Source organism: Alexandromys fortis, unplaced genomic scaffold (genome assembly GCF_014885135.2).
Source record: "Alexandromys fortis isolate MF-2015 unplaced genomic scaffold, M_Fortis_MF-2015_v1.1 scaffold_57, whole genome shotgun sequence".
NCBI classification, from domain to species: Eukaryota; Metazoa; Chordata; class Mammalia; order Rodentia; family Cricetidae; genus Alexandromys; species Alexandromys fortis.
Window position 1 is genome coordinate 663,825 of NW_026067941.1, and position 26,734 is coordinate 690,558.

Sequence of the window (26,734 nt, forward strand, 5' to 3'; positions counted from 1 at the left end):
CATCCTTAAAAAACTAGAGCCTCTGAACAGGATGGAAAACTCAGGTTCCCACAGAGAGGACATAACTGTCAACAGAAGTGAAGGCCCCTGCTGCTCCTTGTTACCTGCGTGTGAAGCTGTCAGGCTACTTATCAACGGTACAGGCTCCTACTGCTGCCTTCGTGGTCCCTGATGAGCTTAGCAGCCTAGGCTAGAGATCCTTGTCTACATAGTGAGAGGACCTTTTCCAGGCCAGAAACAGAAGATGCTCAACACCTCTCCCTAGCAACAGTTTGCCTCCTTCAGGGTGCTTGAGTAATATATTTCTCCAAAGAGAATGAATATTTAGGAAGGATTCATGTGGGAGGGGGCAGGGGATGAGATGAGCGAGGTTGGAGAAAGTTGGAAAAATAAGAGTGGACTGGAACCTTCTCATCTGAAGGTGATGGGTGGCATGCTGGCTGGCTGGGATGGACCTTGCAGTCCCTCTCCCTGCTCTCCCTGATGTGTCGTGTCATCTCCCCCCAGCCCCCCAAGGTGGTCTCATATCACACTCCTCTTTCCTTGAGGAGACTGAACTGAAGCAGGGCATGTCTGTGGCCCTCCGCTAGCCCCCAGGTGGATCAACTACATGGCCTTATCTTTAGAAAGTTCTGGATGGATGGAGGCAAGTGGCTACAGGCTACTCAAGTCACTGGCTTTCTACCTTGTTCTCAGTTCCAGGCTGCCTGCTGCTAAGTGGTCCCACCCTCTCTGCAGGGTTTAACAAATATTTCCACCTGCTCCAGGGCACTGTCCAGCCCACAGCTAGCCAGCCCGCCCCCCCCCCCAAGCCTGACCATGACCCTGCATGGAGTCTTCTCTGCCATGTATACAACTGCTTCCTTCCCACTCCTGCCAAGCTGGCCTTCATGCTGGGACCTCAGCTGAGATGCCTTATTGATTGTTAAGAATGCAATAAAACCCTGACAATGAACTTCAAACAAGGGCTCTCATCTGCCGACTGCATGCGAAGAACAGAAAGGTCAGCCTTGACCCCCCCCCTTGAAATTATAGAATTTCTACCTACAAATGAGCCCCCTCTTCAGAGAGTTACCGAACATCCGCTAGTCCCGCTTTCCTATACCAGAGCTGGCCAGCCCTGGCAGCCTGGAAGGCTGCCTGCCATTTGCTCTCACAAGGAGAGGCTGGGTCCCACCCTGGCCTCAGTTCTCTCTCCTTGCTGGGCTTTGCCCAACTTAGGCGGGATGCCAGCCCCTGGGGCCCCACATCATAGCTCAGGGAGCTGGATTCTTCCATGTGCATGAATCTGGATGGGATGGGTTGAAAGAATCTGGAAGGAATCTTCAGCTGAGAGTTATGGTAAGAGGGTAGGAGCGCAGACACGAAAGCCATCTTGAGCCTCGGGCTGTGATGACCTCAAACTGTGGCTTTCAGAGGCCTCTGTGGATGACCGATGTGGATGAGTGATGTCTCCAGACCCAGCAGAATAAAGGCCTTGCTCCTTTACCCCCTCAACTTCAGCTTGTGGATCCTGCCAGACACTCTGATGTGGGTGAATCACAAGCTGGAAGGGTCAGGTGCAACCTTTCCCATGTTCCCAGTACCCCCAGAGTGGAGCCCATGGAGGTACCACTGTCAGCTTGGTAGACATAAGCATGAAAAACCAGCTGCCCAGCCTGCCCTCAGTGCTGCTACCAGAGCCAATGTCACTTTCATCTGTAACAAAAGCCAGGGATCTTGATGAGCCCTGACTGGTAGCTTTATGGCACAGAATCCATTTGGTGTATTTAAATATTTAAAATTTGTCGCCTTCTTGATGCTATGGTGCATGTCATAGATGGCATTCAATGCATGGCACACCATGGTGCAGTCCCTAGTGGGCCAACAGCAGCTCTTCTCTACTTGGCTTCTACAGACAAAATCTACAGATGATAAATTAGCTGGGCTCATGTTGATAGGGACAGCCTTGACCTTCTCCCAGTTAAAATCTGAGGAAATCAGGAGATCAGAGGGTAATGGAGTGCATGTAGGCAGAGGGCAGGTATTCATGTAGAAGATGTCATGATAAAGCCCATTCCTTTGTATAATAAATAAAAAAAAATCATCTTCAAACAAACAACGGCAAAACAAAGAAAAGCCAAGTCAAATAAAAGTAGAGTTCATGGTTACTGGAAATACAATAGAAACGATAGCCAATCATATGCCAGCTTCAGGAGTCTACACGGTTGGGTTCGCTCAGTGAGGTCAGTGCAGCAGTCAACAGTTCGGAAGAAAGCAAGAGGCTTTCCTCTCTGCCCAAATTTAACCACAAGCAGAACCCCAATGGGGAGAGTAAAGGTGCCCAGCCCACGGGAGGTCACCACCACTACCATGACGAGGTGTGCAGAGGCAGAAGTGGGGTGGAAGGCTGGAGAAAGGATGGTGGAAGGACGACTGGGAAGAGGTACGCCATGAATGCATGCGTGTGTACTATGTGTACGGTATGTATGCAAATGGACATGGATGGCATGGAGGTATGTATATGTATCCATTGGTGATTTCATGTATATACAGTGTATACACAGATGTGTTCATGGTGCCTGTGCATTCCTGCAATACTGTGAATGCATGTGTATATGATCTGTGCACATGCAGGGTATATATGCTAAGCATGTGTGTGTAATATATGTGTTGATATATGTATGTGTGTGTGTGTTGGTTAGGGAGGGAAGATCAGGAATCACATCTCCTTCTGGGCCAAAGAGACTCTTCAGTCACTAAGATCCATGCTGTTCCATGTAGAGATGTGGGTCACATAGTAAACTCTGCCATGGTTTCTAGTGCTTGCTTCAATATGGAGGCTATGAGTTGTGGGTGTTGTAGCTGCAGGACCAGCTGTGACAGCGACTAGTCTGGAAGCTTTGTCCTGCTTGCCGGAGGACTCTCTGGTCTGGGCTTGTGGTCTGCTCCCGCGAGGCACCCTCAGGTTTCCATGGACTAACACTCACCTCTCCACCCAGTTCTTGTAGCTGGGAATATCCTTGGCATAGAGCAGTTTGTTGGATGGGGAGTCCTTGCCCAGCCGGTGCTCCGAAGTGGAGCAGGAGTCCATGAAGGTCTGGGCCACCACAGACAGACAGGCATCCGTGATGCTGTTCTTATGGATGTCGAACACGAACTGAGGGTTCTTGATCATGTTCACCCAAAACCGCAAGGGCAGGCTGTGTGGAGGGAAGAAGCAGCTGGTCAGGGCTGACGGGGTAGTGGGGTGTACCCTGGTGGAGCGTTCCGAGAAGGAACAACAGTTAGATTTCAGAGAGCGTCTGTGGCTGCCATGGGAAGTAAGGGGACAGGAAGGATGTGGGTCTATTCAGCATACAGGAAATCAGTAAGGTCAGGGTGTCATCTGGAGATGGACCACTGGAGGAACTTGAGGGGCCGTGATACCCAGTTGTGATGTAGAATTCTGCACCTTCGTTTTGGTGTAGGAGTTACCCAAGTGCATGCATTAAAGCATCATTTGGGTCTTTATTCTTGTCTTCCTGGTGCTGGGACCATTCCATTAGTGAACTTAAGGAATCTAGGTTTTGCAACTGATGATTTGGCAGAAGTCACCCCCTTGCTTCCTGTCTAGTGCCACAGGCTACTTCCTGCCTGGTAAAGGAACTGGATCTAAGGGTGGATGTAATCAAATGATTTTTTTTAACCACCAGGCTGCCACATAGCACCAACCCCTTATCTAATCCATAGTGTCCCATCCCTCCCCTCCTGTCTTCCAGTCAGGACCTATTGCCTTCCAAGAGCTAGGATAGCAACAGGGAATACAATGACTGACACACATCCCATCTTTGAGGAATCCTGAATTCCAGGTTTGTAGGGAAGACACATGCAGTCAAAGGCACACAAATAACACTTCATATCAAGAGCAGAGGATGTTGGACTGAGCTAGGTGCCAAATCTACCCAGAGCAGCCCACGCAGAGAGCCTTTTCAGAGGGGACACTTGCTAAGTTTGTTCTCCATTGTTGCTGGTGCTGCTGTGTGTTTGTGTTGGAAGAAGGGGGATCTAGCTGTGTGTTTGTACATGTGGAGGCTAGAGGTCACCCTATAGCCTTGTATTTTTAGTTTGCTCTTTTGAGACAGGGTCTCTTATTGACCTGGGGCTCACTGACTAGGCTAGGTTGGCTGGCCAGAAATCCTCGGAAACCCTATTGCTTTGCTAACTTACAAGTGGATACCACCATAATCTTCTATGGGTGCTGAGGACTGAACTCAGGTCCTCATGCATGCATGCCAAGCTCTTTACCAACCAAACCATCTTCCCAGTTCCCCATCCCCCCCATTCTTTTGAGATGACTCTCATGTAGCCCAGGCTGTCCTTAAATTTATCATGTATCTGAGGATCCTTTTGCCTCTTCTATGTGTGCACCACAACACATAGCTTTAGGTAGTGTTGGAGAGCAAACTTAGGGCTCAAACGTCCCCAGGCCCACATTTGAGTTATTTTAAAACACCGCATAGGTGTATTCCTTGGATGGGCTGCAAGTAGGGAATCCACGTACAGAGACAAAGAGGATAAAATTATGCAACGTGTCCTGATTCTGCAGTCCCTGCATTTGCTAGACAGAAGGCCTGGAGGAGGAGGGACTTCCCAATGCCTCTTTGGGCTGTGCTCTCCCTGCCCGTTCTAGCTCTGCAGCTCCCACCAGCCAGCTGAGCTGCCAGTAAGGAGGGGACAGTTCAGGCATGGCTTTCTTCTTTCTCTTTACTCCCACCTCTTTGCCTCCCACCTCTTTTCCTGATGTTTTATTGTTGTTTTGGTGGCTGTGCTCACGGTTGGTGATAGAATGCCTGCGCGTGTTTGGCTTGCCTCTTAGAACTTAACATCTTTGAATTACATTATTTCAAGGCATCGGATACAATGTTTTTTTGCTCTTATTCTACCTGGCAGCAGCCAGTCTGTATAATACAAACAACAAACGCTGTATATACAGGATGACCTGACATTCACAGATGCCAATCAATCAATAAGAATTTATTAAGTCTTTTACAATGAGTGCCACGTAGGGCTGGGGCAGGCACACTGATGTTTGCTAATATTTGGTGTCTGTCATTTGCTTCATCGCTGGGAATCCAAAGTAGAAAGTAAATGGAATGAGAGCCCATGCGTACATTAGCTTCTCAACCTCACTAAAATGTGGCTATGAGCTCTGGGCTTAGAACTCTGAATATTCAGAGATCCAGTTTCCTTACCAGTCAACTCTGCTACCCCAATCTCCCTGGGTTTCCCTAAGCCCTGCTCAGATCAGAGGTCCTGGGAACCCACATGGCTGCAGTCACCATTTTTCACTGTTTCTCAAGCCAGTAGGGAGGCAGGTGTACCACACAGGAAGCAGAGGCACCACTGAGGCCCCTGCCTAATGAAATATTAGCATGCTATTAACATCAGTGGTGACGCTCATCTCTGGCTGATTGCAGCCACTCTGGCTAAATGAGAGGGAGTGTTATTTAACCGAGAACCTGTAGGGAACTGTGGAAGAAGGGGTGGGGGAGGCAGGCAAGTCACACCTTGAGTCAGGAATAAAGAGACATTGCCCTCAGCAGGGACAATAAACTCCAATCCACTGGCAGAACTGATTCCTAACTGCGTCTTGACCAAAGAACCAGGGGATCAGGCTGGGGCAGGAGATTCCCTTCTAGGGAGAACTTGAAGCTGGTGCAGTTCTTTCTACAGCAAGTGAAGTGCGCTTAATTCCCTAGCTTCCCATTGCCCAGTCCATGTCTCTGTGTCACAGCTGGGACCTTGGGATGACCCAGAAAGGAGGCTGGCACCAAGGGGTGGCTTACAAAATCATGTCTCCCTGGCCAACACAGATAGGGTTTGGTGGAGCACCTGCTCCATGTGAAGGTGGCTGACACTGGGTAAAGCTTTGTCATCAGAGAGATGTAGACGCATAGGAGCCGCCTCTCAGAGTCTCCCGAAAGACACACTGACAAGACTCGAGAGGAGGAAGCCACCTCACCAGAGTGCCTGTACAGAATGAACCCGGATTCTAGGGGTCCTGCTTTAGAAGGGCTACGGTAAAGACTCTGCTACTTGGGCTGAGCCTCTCTTTGGGCTCCAGCTCCTCTACAAGTGGAAGAGGGAAAGGCCACAGCATGCTCGGGAGAATAGCACTGTTTTTATCGGGCTGACTTCTTCCTCTGTTTTTATGTCTGGGCCCCTGGCTGGGCATCAGGGTACCCGCTTCTACCCCGGAACATGAGCAATCCGAGTAGTTAGCACTAGGTGCCACATCCATGCTGCCTTAGAAGGAAAAGCAGAGGAATAGTGGCCTGGAAAGGCGACAGGGATGCAGTTCTAGGATGAGACTGAACATCAGCTAGCTCTGCCACAGGTAAACCTCTCAAGCAGGCCATCCCTGCCTGCGTCTCATCAATATTTACCGAGCCCCATTTCCTCAAGGTCCTGCATCCTCTGTTGAATACTAATGCTTGGCCTTGTGACTTCAACCTCAAATGAAACCCTCACTATATACAGATGGCAGGGAAGATACTGTGCCCTCAGAGGAGAAAGGGGACCGCAGTGGAGATGCTTGGAGGGTTGTCAGTAGTTAGACAGTCCTGTGGCCTCCAGGGAACACAAAATGATGCTTGGCAGCTTTTGGAAAGGAGTGTGGGGGAAAAAAAGAGATAAGCTTATTGGGTGTAATTGGAATCCAGGGGCCATGTGCATGCACCCCAAAACCCTACTGACAAGACTTTATGAAATGCTGCTCCTCAGTGGCCCTGTCCAGCTCAGGCATTTCTCTGTGCTAGTATTTGTCCACATATCCAGACAACCGCCTCTCTCGTCCCATAGCCACATCTGCCAGCTTACCGAGGACAGGAACCCTGAGATCCTTGTTGGACATATCGAACTTCCACATCCATAAAGTAGCTAGATGTGGCAGTGGCCTGGCTACGGTGGCATATGGTAGCTTTTGCTCCTTGGATTAGTATAGTTTGTTGACTGAATAACTGGCTGGAGAGGAAGGTACGAAGAGGGATGAGAGGAGGCGGAGGTGAGAAGATGAGAAGAGAAGAGACCCTGGTAGGAGGTAGACAGTGGCCAGGACCTCTCCAGAAACCCCGCCTCCCTGGTGGAGGCCCCGGGGGTGGGCAAGTCACTGCCTCTCCGGACTGCCCCTTTCTCCCTTTACTCACCAGTTGCTCTTCCAGGTGTGGCGGACGTGCGGGTCATGGATGCCATGCTTGTCCGCCTGCTCATCAAGGAAGTCGAACATGTACTTGATGGCCAGGGGCAGAGCAGAGCCACGGTGGGCTGTGCTGAAGATGGTCTCGAACAGGTCATCCACAAACTTCTGCAGTGTGCCCTGGGGATGGGGGACACGTTTAGATCTAGCCCAGCAAGCTGCCTTGGGGACAGGGCAGGCGAGGTCATGACATCGGGGGACACCGTGCACCAGACCCCCCCTGCTGCAGGTCTCTGGCAGTTGTACCTCTCCTCTGTGCACAGACAACAGGCAGAAGACAGATGACAGAGCCCAAACCACCTTCCCCTGCCAGCTACAGGGTTTGGCCGCACATCTCTGCCGGTGACCTTGTATCACTTTTTGAAAATGCTAACGAGCCTGCTTGGTCAGAGCTGACGAATACAATCTGCTGGCCCTGTTTGGCCACTGCCCACCCTGGCTAATGACCATCTGGGTCCACAGAGAGACCCGAGAACCCAGACTCTGAGGAGAAAGGCTGGAACAGTAGGCGTGGACTAACCCCATCCTCAGGGTTAGAAAGGGCATCAGCAAAGCTATGGCGACAGCCCCAGTCTCCATCCTTAGCGATGGTCCGGGGCACCCCTGGAATGAATGGGAATTGGTGTCGCAAGTGTCTATAGCCGAGGAAGGGTGCTGAGGAGGGTGGGGGTATAAAACTTCAGATTGTGTGATCATGTCTGCCAGGATCTGCCCGGAGTGACAGGTTGAGCAGGGTCCCAGGCTCATGACAGTGCCTGAGGCCAGAGGGCAACAGAAGGGTCTGGCACACACTTAGCAACTGTGTGAGCAATTATGTATGTGTGATGTGTGGGTACGTACGTGCACAGTTGTATGTACACGTGTGTGTATGTATCTGGAAACCAGAGGACAACCGCAAAGTGTCTTCCTCGATCCCTCTCCACAGATTTTTGTTTGTTTTGTTTTTTTGTTTTGTTTTTTCAAGACAGTGTTTCTCTGTGGCTTTGGAGCCTATCCTGGAACTCTTGTAGACCAGGCTGGCCTCGAACTCACAGTGATCCACCTGCCTCTGCCTCCCAAGTGCTGGCATTAAAGGTATGCACCATCACCACCTAGCTTCTCTCCACAGATTTTGAGACAGGATTTTTGCTGAACCTGGAGCTTGCGATTTGGCTAAACTGGCTGGCCAGAAAATCCCAGGTAGTTTCCTTTCTTAGCAGTCCCCCACCCCACCCCACACACACAAGCAAGGCGCTGTGCACAGCTTGTCTTTTTAATGAGACTCTCAGGCTTGCCTAGCAAGTTCTTTACCAACTAAGCCATATCCTCAGCCCTTGGCCCGGGTTTTATCATGACAAGGCAAAGGCCCTCCCTGTGACCACTGGGACCCCCTGCACACGGCTCTCACGTTCCATACCTTTGTGGCTAATAGTCGTGTCAGATAGATTTCAGACACCATCTTGCTCCCCCGGTCCCCTTCCTTCTGATCTCCATGCTCATGGTTCTTCACCAGATGCCACAACTTGACTCCACTTTCCAGGTCAGGGGTGATCATGGGTGTTCGGGAACGGAGGCTGTCAGGGCTGCCTGTGTACCGGATCATGTTTTCTGCCGAAGCAAAGAATGCAGCCCGGTACAAGTAAGTCCGCAGAGTCTTGTACCCGGCAACTCCTGGCATGTTCCTCTCCCCAGCCAGGGTCACTCTTGTCTGATCCTTCCCGCCGCTGGCTGGCGCTGCCACCTTGCCTCCGTGTGGCACATTCCCCGAAATGCGGTATGTCTTTCCTGCCACCTCCAGGAATTATCTGTCGCGAATTCCACCCACTTAGGCCGCCCTCCTTCTGTACTTGGCATTGAGTCAACCCTTAATTATTCAATTTGTAAAAATGTAAGCTTGTACTTCTTTTACACTTTTCCTTGTGCAGGTTTGCAGGTCCTGTGGCAATGTGTGACCAATTAAATGCTTAGGTAAGAGCAGGGAGCCTGTCTCCCTTAAAGACTCAGGTGAGGTGGTCAGGTGAGGGCTCGCCAGGGCATCTGTTTGTCTTTGCCCCCTTCTGGTCTGGGACACTTCTTCTAACTTCTTGCTGAACGTCCTTCCTATATTTTAATTGTGGTAAAATGGGAGCTGAACAGGGAGAGGATAATGTCCTACTCTGTCCACGTGTGGCCTATATGTTCACCCTCTTAGCATCCACAATACCGTGTGAGGTTTGGCCTGTCTTCCGAATCCCTGCTTGACAACAAGAGTGTCTCTGCTCAGGGTGGTCAGGTAACCCCCAGCACACACGTGACAGAGCAGGCCATTTCTGGACTTTCGCCTTACACCCAGAGCCCTTTCCCTCCTTCCCTTTCACAACACAGCATAATGACAGTGTGACCTTTACCGGTCTTTTGACCTCTGTGCTGTTGAGTTATAGCTTACCAATGAAATAATAATTATTTAATTCACTAGATTATTGTGTACTTGATATGAGATGATGGGGAAGGTAAGACTTAAAGACTGTATGACCTCATGAAGGGCGGGTTCTCTGTGTGTGTGTGTGTGTGTGTGTGTGTGTGTGTGTTTGTGTGTCTTTTTCTCTCTCTCTTTGGTGAGCATGCATATGTGTATGTACATATATGGAAGTCAGAGGTCAACCCTGGGTGTCATTTCATAGATGCCATCCCTCTTGATTTTTGAGATGGGTACTCTCGCTGAACAGTTCACCGTTATGCTAAGCTAGATAGCCAGTAAGCTCGAGGTCTCCTCCTATCTCCACTTCCCAGAGCTGAGATTACAAGTACATCTCGCCATGCCTGGCATTTTCACATTGGTTCTTGGGATCGAACTTAGATCCTCATGCCTTCAGGACCCTTTACCAATTCAGCTATTCCTGGCCCCAAGTTTCTTTTTGTCTGCAGATAAAGTACATGTTTATGACTCAAAGCTAGTGATGGGAACCGGTTACCTCTGTCCCATCCTGGCTCTCTTCCCCAGTGGTCAGCTGACCTGATCCTCTACCCAAGCCAATGAGGTCTGTTGACAACACCTGCTCGGGATGCGCCTACCTCCCACCCCTGACGCCTGGTGAGATCTTACCATATTTACTTGCTGAAGTCCTGGAGACTGTGGAGTTGTTCCCTGCATTGTAGGCTGTCACTTGCTTGGACACTAAAGCCACCACAGAGCCATCTGGCACCTACAGGGTAAAGGCTTCTAAGGGCCTGGGCATGGAATCTCTTCCCACCCATTCCAGGAAAAAAGGGCAAATTATTTGGGGTAATGAGGGGCAATTAGCACTTTGTTGGGAACTTGGGCTTTGGAGACCATTCCTTTCCCTTTTGATAAGACAAGACAAAGACCTTAGTACTAGCTACTTTAGGGCTTCTGTGGGGATAAGTTCTGGCAGGAGCTGCCCCTCCCCTCACTTTTTCCCTTTCTAGGCTTTCTGGAGATAACCCAGACTTAAATGCTAGGAGGCCTTCTAAGCAAGGGTCCATACCCTACAAGAAGCATGCATGTCACCATCCTATCTCCAAAGAGGCCAGGGATCTCTGACTGGGTGACATCAGCTCCCATGGGGTCACCAAGGGCCGTGGATTGCTGGTAAAGAATGCATTGGGGACTTGGGGTCTAACCTTGAGTGGCTGTAATTTACAACCTACTTGACCAGCTCCTGGCTTCTGTCATCCGCTCACCTGGTAGTGGGCTACCGTGTTGAGTCTCTTCCAGTCATTCTCGATCTTGGTGGTGATATCTTCATCCTGTAGGATCATCCTTGCCCCACTTCCTTGCCGCCACTCTGCAGGGAGAGTGGTAGCAATTTAGAAAGGTCCTCTTGTCCCTCCTGGGAGCATCCTGCGTCCTCTCCATATGAGTATCACATAGTGCCATCTCCAGAACACATTCAGACAGACTAATGCAAACACAAGTCCCCAGAGAGGATTGGTTTAGATGCTCTCAAGGCAGAGGGGGCCTGAGCACTAGTTCTGGCCCTAATTCAGTGAGTTAAATCAAAAGAAGGGGAGTGTATAACACCACCTGTCCTCCCCTGCACCTGTCTGCTGTGGGCGCTCACCACGGTGCTCACCACATTGAGAAACATTATGCAGTGTTCATGGGGTGAGTGAACTGGGAACTCAACAGGAGACAAAGCGCTCATTGGCAAATGAAGGAGGCCCCATCATGGCAGCTCCACTCGCTGTCCATAGTGGGAAGTCCCTGTGCTGACCAAAGCTGTGCTGCAGGTCCCTCACTATATCCCTTTACCTTTTCCCTGCCTTGCAGGAAGATGTGGGGGCACTCTTGGGAGAGGTGAGGCACCCTCAGAAGAGGATTGGATTAAAAGGCATGTGGACCATTCTTATATCCCCAGAATCCCATCTCCACCAAACTGACGTTAATAACATCCATCATGATATCTAGACAGCACTTAATTATTTTAATTTATCTTAATATACATGCATACATACTTATGTACATACAGACATACATACAAATTAAATCCCTGCCTCCCTATTCCCCAATCCAGTATCTACACCCCAGGACCTTGCTGATGGATCACACAAAGGAAAGGAACTAAGAGCTTGCTTCTCATCAGCTGAAAACCTCTCTCTTATTGAGCACAGATCACATATGGGAGGAGGACACATTGCAACCTTGAAATATGCAAGTGGACAGACATGTGCACAGCAGCTCTCCTACATGTGCTCACACACGTGTGTACGTACACACAGATACCATTCCACTGGACATACACCCAAAAGGAATTACAGTCTCTTAAAGTCAATCATAACGTGTGTCCTGGCCAAGAAGCTGCTGGTCTGGCTTCCAGGCAGCCGAGGCAGTGCTTCCTGGCTCTCAGCTGCAGGTGCTCCTGAGCTGTGCAGAGCACACTGGGCATGCTCTGAGTGCATGTAGCTAGATGCAGGCATCCTTTGCATTGCACCACATGCCTGGTCTGCCACAGTTCTTTCTATGGGCTCCAGAGACACATGTGCAGATTCCCTACTTTGCTTCCTGCCTGCTACAGCCAGGCTGTGCCTCCCCTGCTGGTCCCTGTGAGGCACAGAAAGTTCTATTTCTTCCTACATTGTGCATGCTATGGTTAGAACTGTTGACTCCATCAAGCATGCAATCCAGACCCAAAAGGAAAAGCATCATGCCCTGGGGAGGAGCAGAAGGGATCCTGGTGTCTGAGCCCAGCCTTCCTTTACCAGGGCATCCATCATGCCCAGCTTAGGACCATGCTAAAACTCAAAGGGATGATTCAAGCAGTGATGCTTGCTCACTGGAGTGGAGAAGTCTCTGAGGATGCCTGCCTCTGAGGCCTGGAGATGACCTTGATGGAATCGCTTTTGGTGATTTGGGTCTGGGGCTGGAAGGATGCTGTGCAGGAGGGAAGGGCTCTGTGAAGCACTCAGATGACCCAAGTTCCCATATGCCACTGGGCTGCCCTGTTTCTTTTAAATTCCCCATAGGTCTACAAGCTCTCATGCCAGCAGAAGAGGAATCTCTATTCTCATCAAGCATCTGATTCTCAGTGCAGTGGACTTCAGTGAAGACCAGCTAGGCTGAGGAACATGGCAGTGGGCATCTTCTGCTTACATAGTGAATGATGCCAGGTGAAGTCAGAAGCTGTATGGATGGGATGGGGGCAGCACAGGGAAAACTTCAAGGCACACCACAGAGGGTGGTCAGCATTCTGCACTTTAGCCTATCAGCTGGGCTGGAGAAAATACTCCCTAAGGTCGAGCTCCCAGCCCTCTAACATACTGGTACCCTTTCTAACAGGGCTAAAGAAGTCTCAGCGGCATCTGAGCTGGGCCCCAGTGCAGAACTTCCATTGCAAAACTCCTCCTGAAGTTGTGCAATGAATGCATAGACTGTCCAGATAGACTCAGCAGCCATGGTTGTGAGTCTTGTCCATTAATTATGTAAGCAAATGGGAGACAGTCTGTTTCTATAACCCCATTCAAAAAAGTAGGGCAGAAAAAGGCCGTGTCTCCCCAGGGGCACAGACTGTCCTTGGAGTCAGAAATTGATGATGCCTGATGCCTACCAGCAGGGCTCGCATGGTGCACAGCACACAGGAAGCACTTGACAAATATTCATTCAATGAATGAATAAGCAAACAAACAAGCAAATGGGGAAAGGCACCTATGACTTGGCAATGGTTGCTTGTTTTATCATCAGTCAAAAGAGGACCTTACGCTTGCATCCCTAGCAGATGGACCATGAGCGACAGCTGGAGGTGGACTGTGAAATGCTATGAGCAACCTGGGATAGAGGATTATGGGAACTGAGAAATGTGACCTGGTCTTTGATTACTGTCCCACATTCCACCAATGTTGTAACTAGGAAAATGAAAAACAGGTCAGTTCAGGAAGCCAGACATTGAGGCCATCATACCAGGCTGCTTTTCAATGTACTAGGCAGCTAGGTTCACACCCAGGGATCTTCACAGGCTCCCCCTTGGGTTCACTCAGTGCCCACAAAAGGAGTCCCTGTGCTCCGGGTCTTCTCAGTGCAGAGGGTGGGTGTGAACAGAGCTCAGGCACTGTGCCCTAGGACCAGCTGTATTCCGGGAGGAAGGGAAAGGAAGGAATGGGCTTGGAGATTGTTGAATCTATTTTAAAACTAAAAAGCAACTACTACTCTGTAGGTTTTTTTTTTTAAAAAAAAAAAAACGCTTTGGGGGCCTGCCACTCAGCTCTCAAATAAATACACAGAGACTTATTCTTACTTATGAATGTCTGGCCTTAGTTTGGCTATTTCTGGCCAGCTTTTCTTAAATTATCCCATCTACCTTTTGCCTCTGGGCTTTTACCTTTCTCAGTTCTATACACATTTCTCTCCTTCATACTCCATGGCTGGCTGTGTGATTGATCCTGGCACCCTTCTCTCCTTCTTTTCTTGCTCCTGCCTCTTCTTTCTTCTTCTGTTTATTCTCTCTGCCTGACAGCCCCACCTATCCTTTCTCTCCTCTTCCTGCCTAGCAACTGGCCATTCAGTTCTTTAATAGACCAATCAGGTGTTTTAGAAAGGCAAAATAACACAGCTTTAAGTAAAGTTAAACAAATGCGACATAAAAAATGCAACACCTCTTTATATAAGTATATAAACATTCCACGGCGTATACAAATTTAACCCATTTAAAACTAATATTTCACAACACTAATCTTAAATATTTTACGTCAGCATGGATTTTTGTATATTGATGCACATTTATGATTCTTTTTGTTATACTGTATATGTTTCTACTCTTGTTTAAGATACTGTGCCTATACAGCTCATTTAACAATATAATATAAATTCTGAGTCCTTGAAAGTTATTATTGCAAAATAGGTTAATTAATACATATAGGTTAGTAGTTAGTCATCTAAAGAACACATTTATGGCCATATTAGGAATGTTTCCAAGGTCAAACAGAACTATATTTTAGATAGACAGATGTTCTTCAAATACTTCAGAGACCTACAGAATATGAAATTTAAAATGTTTAAGGCTTTTCATGGAACATGTCTGCTTTTGGCAGCACCAATCTACTTCAGAGAAGATGATGGACATCAAAGAACCTCCACATGGAGTGTGTTTTCACATGGCAAAGTTATCCATTTGACAAGAAACTGCCCTCTCCATGACTGCTGACAGATGGTATGGTACACAAATTGAACAATCAGGACACAAAAGAAAGCAACTGTTGAACTTTGGCAAGACAATGTAGGGCAGTCCTTAAAAAAAAATCCTGCTTCACAGAAAAGTCTGTAGGCCAAGAAATGATGTTCCCACATTGCAGAGGAAACTTGAATGACTGACCAGGCAGCCAGCTGTTTCTGTCATTTCTATAGTTTTGGAAGTTGCTTGCTCTGAACTTCATGCTTGTTAAAGTAATATTTTATCTTTCTTGGGTCTCTGATGGGAATTGAAGACTAGACGGTTAGTTATATAGTATACTTTGTTATGAAATTCAGAGAAAAATCTTGCATAAAAGATGTAAAATTTATAAGTCTGATAAACATAAAAGCTTAAGTTGTTTATCTAAGAAGATGTTTTAAGATCTAAAAAGATATTTTTAGGATGGTAATACAAGTAATATTAAAAAAGGTTTAGGTATAAAATTTTGGGCTCACTAAGATGGGCTAGATAATACAATATTTTCTCCAAATTTGCCAAATACAAATGGACTAGATATTGTAAATGCAATTCTTATCTGATAATTGACCTTATTGCATATATTTTTACCATGTTAGAGTTCAACCCTTTTTTTTTAATTTAGACAATATCTGATCATTGTTCTTTCTGTATATACTTTTACTATGCTAGCGTTAAAACTTTTCCTTTATTTAGACAAAAGGGGGCAATGTTGTAGGATATGCCACGGTGGGCATAATGGAGATGAGGTAATGAGACCTGTAGAAGAACATAGATTTTAAAAAATGGGTTAATTTAAGTTATAAGAATTGATGAGGAACAAGCCTAAGCTAAGGCTGAGCTCTCATAGTTAATCATGCCTCCATGTCATTATTCGTGGGCTGGCGGTCCCAATGAGAAAATATGATTCCATATGGCATCCAACATGGAGACCTGATTAAGAACAACTACATTAGGGGTCTTCACAGACTCCCCCTTTGGGGTCACTCAGTGTTCACAAAAGGAGTAACTATGCTCTGGCTCTTCTCCATGCATAGAATGTGTGTGGGCAGAGCTCAGGCACTGCCACCTAGGGCCAGCCATGTGTTGGGAGGAGGAAGGGACAGGAAGGGATGGGCTTTTACCCTCACCTGTGGTCAGTCCGATACTGGCATGTGGCTGTCCTGACTAAAAATCCCACTTGGGACTTTGGGGGTCTTTCTTAGGCCTGGAGCCTTCCTTAACAGTGTTCTGCCATACTGATGAAATGGGCACATGTTTTACCCTACATCCAAGATACTACCAAGGATGCTGGACAGTGGGCAGGAGAGACACATACTTACCACTGATGCCAATGTTTAGCCACAGGATCTAGGGCTACAGAAAAGAGCCTCTGGGCTGCCCAGTCTTACAGCCCCCAACCCAGCCCCACACAAGGGCAGATGTATCTGTGGGTACCTGGGAGGTGGCAACTAATGTCTTTTAGTCTCAAGCAGTTAGGGATGTCTCCTTAAATATCAATATAAGGACTGTAAGATAGAATTAGGGGGCACTTAGCCTTGCCTTCAGAGTCCTTAAGCCTGTTATTTTTGTTACTTCTTACACAGAAAAATTGCTATGAGCTTTTTAACCTGAATGATCTGAAAGGTTTTTAAAAAATGAAGTTCTGTACCATTCCAATCCACTGTTGACGAAAGAAAACCTGAGGGCTGGGTAGCTGCTATTGGGAATTCCATTCCATTCCTGAGTCTGGGATAAAGTAACAATGTCCACAGAGCTGATCTCTGGATGGTAGGGCATACGGGAGCACAGCTGGAAGGCACCCCTGAATTTCCAGGCCGACTTTCAGTAGATCAACAAAGAAACTGCCCCCCAGAACTTGGCCAGGGTCTTCACATTTGCCCTGCTGGAAAGCTCCATTTCCATTCCATGTCTACACTGACCAACCATCTATGCTGCTGGCCTAGATCCTCCCAGAGGCTAGCTCTGGCTTCCGGCTTCCCAGCCATATACTGTTCCATATGTCTTGTGCCTACCATGTTGAAAACCCAGGTTCTGAGGACCCATACCTCCACTGTCAGTCATTCATCCAGACTCCCACTGCCCCCTCATTCATTCCTTTGTTCATTCACTCAGTCATCTCTTTGCCAAATAAACATTAAATATGTCCTACATCTTTAGAAGGCCTCCAGAAGAATCTAACTGTAGTCTTGGGCTCAGCTTTCTGGATGCTCTTGTTCTACTCCATGAGCTTGCCCTGAGAGTATGAGCCATTGCGCTCTAGGGAAGAAGGCAGGCACCAAGGAGAGGCCAAATCAAGTCAAAGTCATTCGTCCTCTCTGTCCTACCAGCAGCCAGCACCTCTGATCTGCATGCTGGGTCCATCAACCCTCACCCCACTGCAGGAGTGACACACCTGAGGTGAACTTGGGGGGTAGACTGGGCCTTCCTTTCCACAGTCTTATAAGCGGCAGTGCCCTATTGCCTGTATCAGCCCGGGGAGGGCCCCAGAAGGGGTCACCTCTTATTTATGTTCCATATTGTTGCATGTTCAATATTAGGTGTTATGAAGAAGAGAGAAAGAAAAAAGAGCTCTGGTCTCCAAATCCCGAGTTCTGTGTTAGTAGGCACCAGATGAGTGTCTCCTAAAACCTAGGAAAACCAATGTTAAAAATACTCTCGGGCTGGTGAGATGGCTCAGCAGATAAGGTGCCACCAAGTCTGCAAACCTGAGTTCAGTCCCCAGGACACACACTATGGAGAGAGTCCTCTAATTTCCATATGTGTGATGTAGAACCCGTGTGCTTCCATACCCCATCACATGTACATAAAATAAACTAAAATGTGGTACAAATTTTAAAAATTAAAAAAAAATAAAAACCTTCTCTGTATGTCCCTTCTTTGCTCTGTATGAGGTGACCATGTCGGGATAACCAAGGGACAGTGCAATGGATCAGCCAATGGCAACGTTCTGGGTGGACGCAACTTAGTGGAGACTCTATCTCAAAACAGAAAGTAAAAAGAGGTTTGGGCATATAGCTCAATGGTAGAGTTTTGTCAAGCATGCATAAGGTTCTAGGTTCAATCCCTAGACCTTTGATAGCACACAAGAAAGAATAAGAAAACTAACCCATGTGGGGGATGCGTCCATCTAAAACTATATTGTTAAAGAGAAAACATTTATTGTGACAGCGAGTTCTCAAGTAGAAAATGACTGTACTATGAAATTTAGGGCTCAGGAATAATTTCAAAAATGGGGATGTAATGTAGGTCCTGTAAACTGGGAAGTGCCCTGCCCTGACTATTCTCAGGAGAGGCAAAGGAGAGCCTAGCCACAGCTCAGTGGGCTTTTGAGCTCAGGGTCTTTCTTATGTGTTAGGCAAGCACTGAACCACTGACCGAGCAACACCCACAGCTCTCTCTCTCTCTCTCTCTTTTTTTTTTCTTCATTTTATCCTCTGAGTCAAAGTCTTACAAGTTGCCTTGCTATCCTTGAACTCATTCTGGGCATACCCGCCTTGAACTTGGGACCCTCCTGCTTCAGCCTCCTCCATAGCTGGGTTCACTGGGCTGCACCATCAACTCAGGCTCCAGTAGATATTCTGACATAGTCTGGCTCCAGACAGTGTGCTGGGTCAAAACAGAATTAACAGGCAGGTGGTGGCCCTGGGGAGGAGGGAAGGTGACCCTGGCATTCATATGCATGTATCAAGAGAAAATTGCAGGCTGTGGCCTCTCTCACCATAGCTCAGCCCACGGGCCCACACCCTGCTCCAGGCACCAGGGACAGAGGACAGACTCACTCACAATCCAATTTGTTATACTCCCACCTTCCAGTGAGGGGGGGGGGGTGACGAAATAAAAAAAAGAAGAAATCCCATTATCTTTATCTGTCCTTCCCATCACCCAGCAGAAAATGCAAACGGGGGAGAGACAGCTGCCATGAACTCTTTATATTCTACCCAGAAGAGGATGTATCTTTTATTGCATACAGGGATTTCTTATTTGAAAAAAAAATATATATATCCTTTCTGAATGACCTCAGTAGCAAGACAGAGGTGGGGGTGGGGTGTCCAGGAGTCATGGACATAGCATTGGCTTAAACAGAGGCATCTCTGGAGGTCGCAGGCGGTAGCAGAGGGAGAAGAAAGGCCTATGGAAGAGACGATGGGAAGGAAATGGGTCTTCTCTCCACCTCCCCTTCGTGAGACATAGACCTAAGCACCGCGCCTCTCTGAGCCTCTGCATCAATCTGCCACTTGTGCTAGGAAGCTGAAAGTAAACATTCCCTCTGGAGAGTAGAAGGAGATGTCAAGAAGCATTCCTTATCTCAGAGAGAAAAATGTCCTGTCTGCCCCTGCTATTATGTTTAGCGTGGCGACCTTCTCCTAGTCTCCTGGTCACCATTCCAGGCAGGTAGCTTACAACAGGTGAGCTCTGAAGATGGGTGGGCTATTGAAGAGTTGAGATGCAAACAGGTCCCTGTCCAGACACGCCAGGGTAGTCATGGCGGTGAACTGATGGGGCTAGCTAGTACATTCAGAGTGGAGTGCCACCTGGACAGTGTGCTTTGAGAACCCCGCTCTCCTAAAACCTGTCTGTGACTATCTTTCCTTCCATACATTCCAACAGCTTTCTTCCAGGCAGACCCTGGACTTTGGGTCCTGTGATGGTGAGTTTTATGAATCAACTAGGCAGGGCCCTAGTGCACTCAACAAAACATTATTTAGCCTATTTGTGTGAGGTATGGGTACAGAAGATTAACTTCTAAATCCAGGGACTTGGGGTAAAGCAATTATTTTCCACAATGTGGGTGGGCTTCATCCAACCAGCTGAAGGTCTACAGACAACAAAAGGCTGGCCATCCATGAACCAGAGAGAGTTCTGCATGCAGGTGGCCATCAGCCGTTCCCTGGGCCTCCAGCCTTGCAGTACAACCTGCAGAGCTTGGACCTGGCAGCCTCCAAAATCATACCATCAGTTCTGTAGAAGATGCACCCCTCCTACACACGCACGCACACACGCGCACACACGGAAGAGAGAGATGTTCCTCAACTTAGCCAGAGTCATGCCCAGATAAACCCACCCTAAGTGGACCATATAAAGAAAAATACATCCTAGATTACCCAAGATTAAACACACTAGAGCACTTAATAGGCCCCACAGCTGGGCCAAGTTATCCAACGAAAGCCTGCCTTTTCTAATGTGGTGAAGATCTGCTGTACAGGGTAGAACACGTCACTGGCCGTGAGCAATGGAACACTGGGATGTTGGCTGTGTTTCCTTCAGATCCCTGCCAATCACAGCTGCCCACATAGTTACTTTTACATCTGGATCTAGACAAGCTCATGGAGGGGTAAAGGGAATGCTGGGAAAGCGCCAATCCGAGCAGCCATAGTAGATGTGCCAGGGACAGCAGCTGCAAGCTGGACCACTGGGAAGAAGAAACTACAGTTCATGCCCGGTAGGGGTGAGCGGGGGATGGATATCTTTGGGATGATAACAGAGGTGTTAGAGGGGACTTCTTGCTTTAGTTGAGTCTGGGACGGGGGCTAGTCATCTGGGGAGAGGAGATACCCTCCACTGCAGAAGCAAGAGCCAAGGAGATTGGGGGGGGGCTGATCTGCTCTCTTGGCTCTGCCTAGGGATGACAGAGCCTCACCCAGTCTCTGTGCCAAGTGGCCAGGTGGCCCTTGGCATTGACTGATTTGTGGTAACAATGACATCCTTTCTTATACCTTGATGCGAGGTTCTAAAGCACCTTCATCTCTATGGACAACTCGCCTCACCTCCCTCTCCCTACAAGGCCAGAAAACAACTTTCGGGTGACGGAGGAGGCTTTCTTTTCCATGCTTTGCAACCTCGTTTTGGTCTGAAGAAAACTAGAGTTTGGGGGCTGCCCCGAACTCCTGCTTTAATTTTTAAAAAGAAGAACAACCTCGGGAGAAGAACACACAGCTGGGCTGAGCAGGGGGGCCCTTGGGAAAACACAGCAGGATACCATTTTCCGTGGGACATATCTCGGGTTCATGCTGGTGAGATTGTGAGCCCTGAATTGACACTAGCTTTGAGTTTCTGCTACAGGGTAGTGTGATTCCTCTGAGGGCAAGCTCAAGAGCACTGACGTGGGAGAGGCAGTCTGCTCGGGTACCTGGGTATAGAGTTACCACAGGGAGTACTGGTACACAGACTCCTCCAGGCCTAAAAACAAGACACTTAGAGACCCCTCCCAAGAAGGGGCACAGGGTCTTTCACACATCTAGTCTTAAGCCTAGTGGGAGAAGACAGGGTTGAGAGGGGATCTGAGACATTCAAGGAGCTAACCGAGCTTCCTGATTTTCAGGATCTTTAGGCATCAGAATCTGGGGGAGGTGGCAGTTAGGGTGGGGAGGCTGAAAAATTACCCGGGATTTGAGCAAAATCATAGATGCCCATCTGTCTTATTCACCTTAGCTTAGAGCCCAGATGTGTGCTCAGGGCTTTTGGGGGGTCTTTCCACCCCCATATTGGTTTCCAGGACTCAACACCATCCTCATACCCTCCAGGATCCACAGTCACAGCCAGTGTCCTTAGCAGCAAGTATCTTCCCCCCACCTCCTGTGGTCCAGACATGCCATGTACAAACTTCAATGTATCACCCCCACTGAACTCTATGAAGTAGTTGCTGTAATTATCTCTACCTCATAGGCGAAGAAAGAAGGCACAGATAGTCTAAGTACTTTGGACAAGATCATACAGCAGGGTCCTAGGGACATCAGGCTTTGCGTGCAGGTACCACAACAATGCTAGCATTGCCCTTTTCCATCCTAGTCTCTTCAGAGCCTCCTCCAGAGGACACCGCAGTATGACATTCTGCAAAGCACTCCGGCAAAGTACAAATGACCCTGGGTGGGATGCCCTTGTTTGTACAGGCGATGCCATCTCTTCACGGAACATTCAAATACAGTGTCACCCTCCTCCACAGTGAGGTCGTCACATCTCATTTTCCTCTATTCTCTTTCTCCATCCTCCATGGCTGACCCAGATCCCTCGAGCTGTGAGTATTCAGCAGAAATTATAGGCCCAGCACAGAGGGGAGGGAGAGCCTGGAGGGAACAAAGGCAGTGTCGAGAACTTGGCCCCAGGGGCTGCGAAGAGCAGACTTTGCCTTCACATGCCTTCATTTGGATATGACACCTGCAATACCAGACCTCAGCAACTCAAAGGACCACAGAGGCACTCCCTGCCAGGAAGGCTTGCCAACAGTGTGCCTAGTGACCTTGGTCCCCTCTTCTGTTTGAGACTCATGAACCTTCCCCCACCTATTCCAAGCAGATTATAAAGGCAAACTCAGCCTGCCTCCCTCCCTCCACCCACTGGTCCTTCTCTGTTCCCTGAAGCCCAGCTCTGCTTACTGCTGACCCGAGAAGGCATGAAGTGACCAAGACCAGCCACAGGGATAGCCCTGAGAAGCAGCCCTCTTACCCAGGTCCATGTCTGCAGCCTTGGGCCGGTGGGAGCATGGTACATTCTTGAAGATGGCATCCAGGATCTTTTCCTTGACCTGTGTGATGGTGTCACAGTTGAGGATCTTCACGGGGACCTCTGGGCTGTTAGCGTTATCTGGACTGACACAGCTCAGGACCTGAGGGTGGCAGGAAGAGGTCACACAGGTGAGGACAGTGGGAAAAACTCCCCGATCTCAGCAGCACCCTGGGATCCTTCGTGAATGGCTCCTCTCCATGATGGACTATGCAGGGGTCAGGGTAACTCCATCCTGTGCAGAGAGGCAGGATGGCACCATGTCTTCAACATCACTGCAGGAGTATAAGCTGTCCCCTGAACGTCCTATCAGGATGGATGCTCTGATTGCCTAAGGGGACAGTGACGGAAGTGATGGTAGGGAGAGCATCTATAACAGGACAGATATAGAAGTATGCACACATATGCAATTCCTCACTTGTATACCCGTATGCTAGGGGACACCCCATTAGCACACCGAGACATCACTTCAAAGCCCACTTCATGTTATCACTGTTTGTCTTATTTCTTCAATACACAATCTCAGCTCTCTCTCTCTCTCTCTCTCTCTCTCTCTCTCTCTCTCTGTGTGTGTGTGTCTCTGTCTCTGTCTGTCTCTCTCACACACGCACACACACGCACACACACACACACATACATATGCTCACACACATGCTCAGTACTAATGAGAAACCGGGCTCCTGTTTAAAAAGATTTTAATAGCTTTGGTTTTGGGAAGCATTTCAGGTTGATTGGGGGCTGCTGGATCTATTAGAAACTTAATGTATTCTTTAAGTATAAAAAGGTGCCCTTTAAAAACTACAGCTTCAGGCCCCCCAAGAGGCCTCGCTGGCTGTGGACCTGAAGCCTTGGTCAGGTGAGGAGGCTGCTGCTAGCGCGTGGCCTCTAGTTCTCATTTCAGAAAGAGGTGGGGAAATTGAAACGGCTTCACCAGCTGTTGGCTTCCTTTGAGAAGTTCAAAGCGTTCCACTGGCCATCCTTATAGTGTGTTCTTTTTGTATTGCTGATACTTTGGGGTTCCCTGGGTGGACTTCAGTGGAACAGGAAGCCGGGTATGAGGTATGGGAATGGTGAGGGATATATAAGAGCCAGGCAGAGAGCCCTGGGTATTGGGGGACTTGAGGCCAGATGTCTTGCTTCTCTGGGCTCCCAGCTAGCCTTTTGTCCCTGGAGCCTGAGTGTTCCGTGTCCCTCTCCTTCTCGGAACTTCAACACCCCATGCCCCTCCCAGTACCCATTTCCCAATAGCCCCATCTGGCTCACAGAACCAGACTCCAGTCCTCTGCCTGCTCCATGTGGTGGTAATCAGAACCCTGGCCCTGATTCCTGCCTCTCATTAGCAGCTGGACTGCTAGGGGCACAAACGCAGAACATGCTTATTCCATTAAGAAGGGAAAGGAGGGGGGCTCTAAATCTATAAAAATCAAACTCTCACCTTCAGAATGTCCTGCACCGAAAATAAAATAAGGGAGGCCAGGCCTCTGAGCCGAATGTCTATGAGGGCCTTCTCCCAGCCACTCCCCGCTCCTTCTAAGACCCTCCCATACCCCTTCCTCCTGCTCTGGCCACCGTGCTGTCCTGTCCTGTTGCCAGGCCAGTAATGGGCAGTTCCACCTCCCCTAGGCAGCAACAGAGCCTTGTCCAGACTCTTTCCCCAGAAGGACCATGAAGCAGAGACTGATGCTGAAGGGTGATCTCCCATAGCATGTCAGGGCAGGCACTGATCTTCCCAGGTGGAAGCAGTGGCTCACAGAAGACAGGGTCCCAGGTTCAGAAAAATGTCTTCTACTCCTGGCTCTTAACTGCTTCAGACCCATGGACCAGGTGCTTTCTCTGCAGGCTCCCAGGGAGACTCTAGCCATCTGGAGGACTCCCAGGGAACATTTAGCATTCTATCAGGTTTCTCTGGAAGGGATGCAATGTTCAAATAGGCTCCTGGGGTGGGATGGGGGGGGGACCTAGACAGCTCGTGGGCTCCCAGGGGGACACACATCTCATATTCTGGCAGGTGACTCGGTATGCATCTTATACACCCTACCAAGTTCCCGGATATCTAGCATTCAAGAAGGTAACCTGGCAAGCATCTAGTCTTCTAGGAAGCTCCCTGGAAGGTAACCATGTGGGTGTCTAGCACTCCAGCAGGCTCCCTGGTATTGCAGTGTAAATCCTGGAGATCTCCCATGGCTGTGCTAACTCAACTTCCATCGGGACCAGGCCACGAACAGCAAAGCCAGAGTTCCCGGGGCTCCTCCAGTCGCGGCATGTCCCCACACTTCCCACCTTTATATCCGAGCTGCTCAGCAAGAGTCTCTGCTGCTCTGTCTGTCCTGGTGCGGGACCATCTTCCTGCATCACCACTGGGTGGAGCGTCCCCTTCACAGGTAGGAGCATCCTTCCCCACAGCCCTACCACGTCCAGGAGAGATAATCGCCCATTTCTCTCCCTTCCTTTCCTGGCCTATCTTCAGATGCTCCCATCTTAATGATTTCTTCCTATTCTCTGTAAGTCTGTCACCTGCCACCAGCCAGGCACCATCTTTCAGGCAGTGGAAATAAAGGCTGCTGCAATTTAGGGCTGGAGCATGATTGTGATCATAACTCATTGTGTTGCACGGGGATGGAGGCGGGTGGGATGGGAGACATTTAAAGGTATTCCTCTCTCGCTAAGAAATCCATTCAAGCCTCTATTTTTGGAAGGGTATGTTCCTTCTCCATTTTAATTGCAGTCTGTGACTTTCTTCTTTGAGCTGGGAACTGAGAGGGAGCAGAAGCCTCACTCACAGGCCGTGTCTTCAGGTTCTCAGCAAGTCAGTCTATTGGGATAAGATGGGGATGGAAGAACCAGGATGGCTTCCCAATGAGCAGAAATAGCTTTGTTCTGACGGGGATCATCTTCCTACCTGGCCATAGGATCTGAACGTGTCTGTGTGAGCACCTGTCCCTCCCAGTCTGGCCTCTACCCTCATCCCCACTCGATCCTGACTACTCACTACTCGGTACAGCACCTGTCTGGAGCCACACCCGTGCATCGGCTGAGGAGTCACTGAGATGCAGCTGAGCCTCTGGGCCCCCTGGTGCATGGGCCACAGGGAGCAGAGGTGGGCACACAGGCCCTACAGCAGACAAAGCTGGAAAGGTGATTTGTTCAGCATTTTCGCCATTCCTTCTTCAGGAAAGGGCTGCCCAAGTGACAAAGCTGACCTACGGGAGCAGCCAGAGGGCTCACCAGGGTCTTGTATTCGATCTGCTGCCGGATGAGCTTGTCCTCACTCAGGGAGTAGCGGGCCTCTCCTGTGATGGCGTCAATAGGGCCCTTCTCCATCTGCTGCTTGATGGCACAGAACAGGGAGAAGAGGGGCTCCCCAGCACACTCCTACATGAGAGAAGAATCCCAGTATTAGAATTCAGGGATCCAAGGTATGCAGGGCTCATCCTACTGTCATTGCTGTCCTGGTCCTGATTGTTTCTTGGCTCACTTTTCCCATCTCCTCTTCTACGCTCTTCAGATTTGCATGGGTTCCTGCCCTGTGGGCCCAGGTGATTCTGTAATTTCCTGCCACCTGTTCAGAACCTGCCCTCCCTCCCTCCCTCCCTCCCTCCCTCCCTCCCTCCCTTCCTTCCTTCCTTCCTTCTTTCCTTTTTTTCTTTCTTTCCTTCTTTCTTTCTTTCCTTCTTTCTTTCTTTCTTTCTTTCTTTCTTTCTTTCTTTTTCCTTCCTTCCTTCCTCCCTCCCTCCCTCCCTCTCTACTATCCTCTCTGCTCCTTCTCCCGCCCCACCCCATCCTGCTTTCTTTGTGAACCAATCAAGAGGCAGAGGTTGGTTCTCTGAGTTGATGACTCCTCAGCCTCCCTGGCCCACCCTCAGTTTATCTGCAGCAGTATGACTACGTGCCTGCCCTGGGACCCTTCATCAGCGTCCATAAGTCTGATACTAGGGGCAAAGAGGAGCTTGGGAGGGGAGAGGAAATGGGGAACTCACAGGTGACTTGTGTTCAGCTGAAAATGGGAATTTAGCTGAGGACCACATGGAACCCTCTCACTTGGGTCTTTCTTCAGTTCAGTTTCCCGATAATAAAGAACTACATTTCTTGTGGGTTGGGTATGTCGAGCTCCATAAGAATAGACATATAGGGGTTATAGAGTCGAGTGTGGCAGGCTGAGGAGGTAAAAGGCTTACACCCAGGAGAGGAAGACCTTAGTAGGACTGGAAATGTGTGCTCATCACATCCTACCTTGAGGAACTTGTAGAGGAGGAAGGTGAACCAATTGGTCAGCATCTTCTCAGCCACCGACTCAGTCCTGTCATCCGTCACCAAGGGAAGGGGGGAAGAAGACAAGAAGTGGCTGGTCAGAGGCCATGGGCTAGGTAGAGTGGGGGAAGAACCTGCCACCATCTTGCTGAAT

General features: G+C 49.0%; 1 protein-coding gene across 2 annotated transcripts in view; it reads right to left on the minus strand.

The window, feature by feature from the left end:
* The window catches only part of Plxna4 (plexin A4), a 450,745-nt gene that overhangs the window by 11,331 nt on the left and 412,680 nt on the right, over positions 1–26,734 (minus strand). For both annotated transcript variants that reach the window (XM_050147953.1, XM_050147954.1), the window contains 8 exons: positions 26,563–26,629; positions 25,558–25,704; positions 22,276–22,435; positions 10,877–10,980; positions 10,278–10,377; positions 8,613–8,803; positions 7,167–7,336; positions 2,970–3,182 (listed from right to left, as the gene is read on the minus strand). In XM_050147953.1, the coding sequence (XP_050003910.1) occupies positions 2,970–3,182; positions 7,167–7,336; positions 8,613–8,803; positions 10,278–10,377; positions 10,877–10,980; positions 22,276–22,435; positions 25,558–25,704; positions 26,563–26,629 (1,152 nt within the window). The remainder of the gene's footprint in view (positions 1–2,969; positions 3,183–7,166; positions 7,337–8,612; positions 8,804–10,277; positions 10,378–10,876; positions 10,981–22,275; positions 22,436–25,557; positions 25,705–26,562; positions 26,630–26,734) is intronic.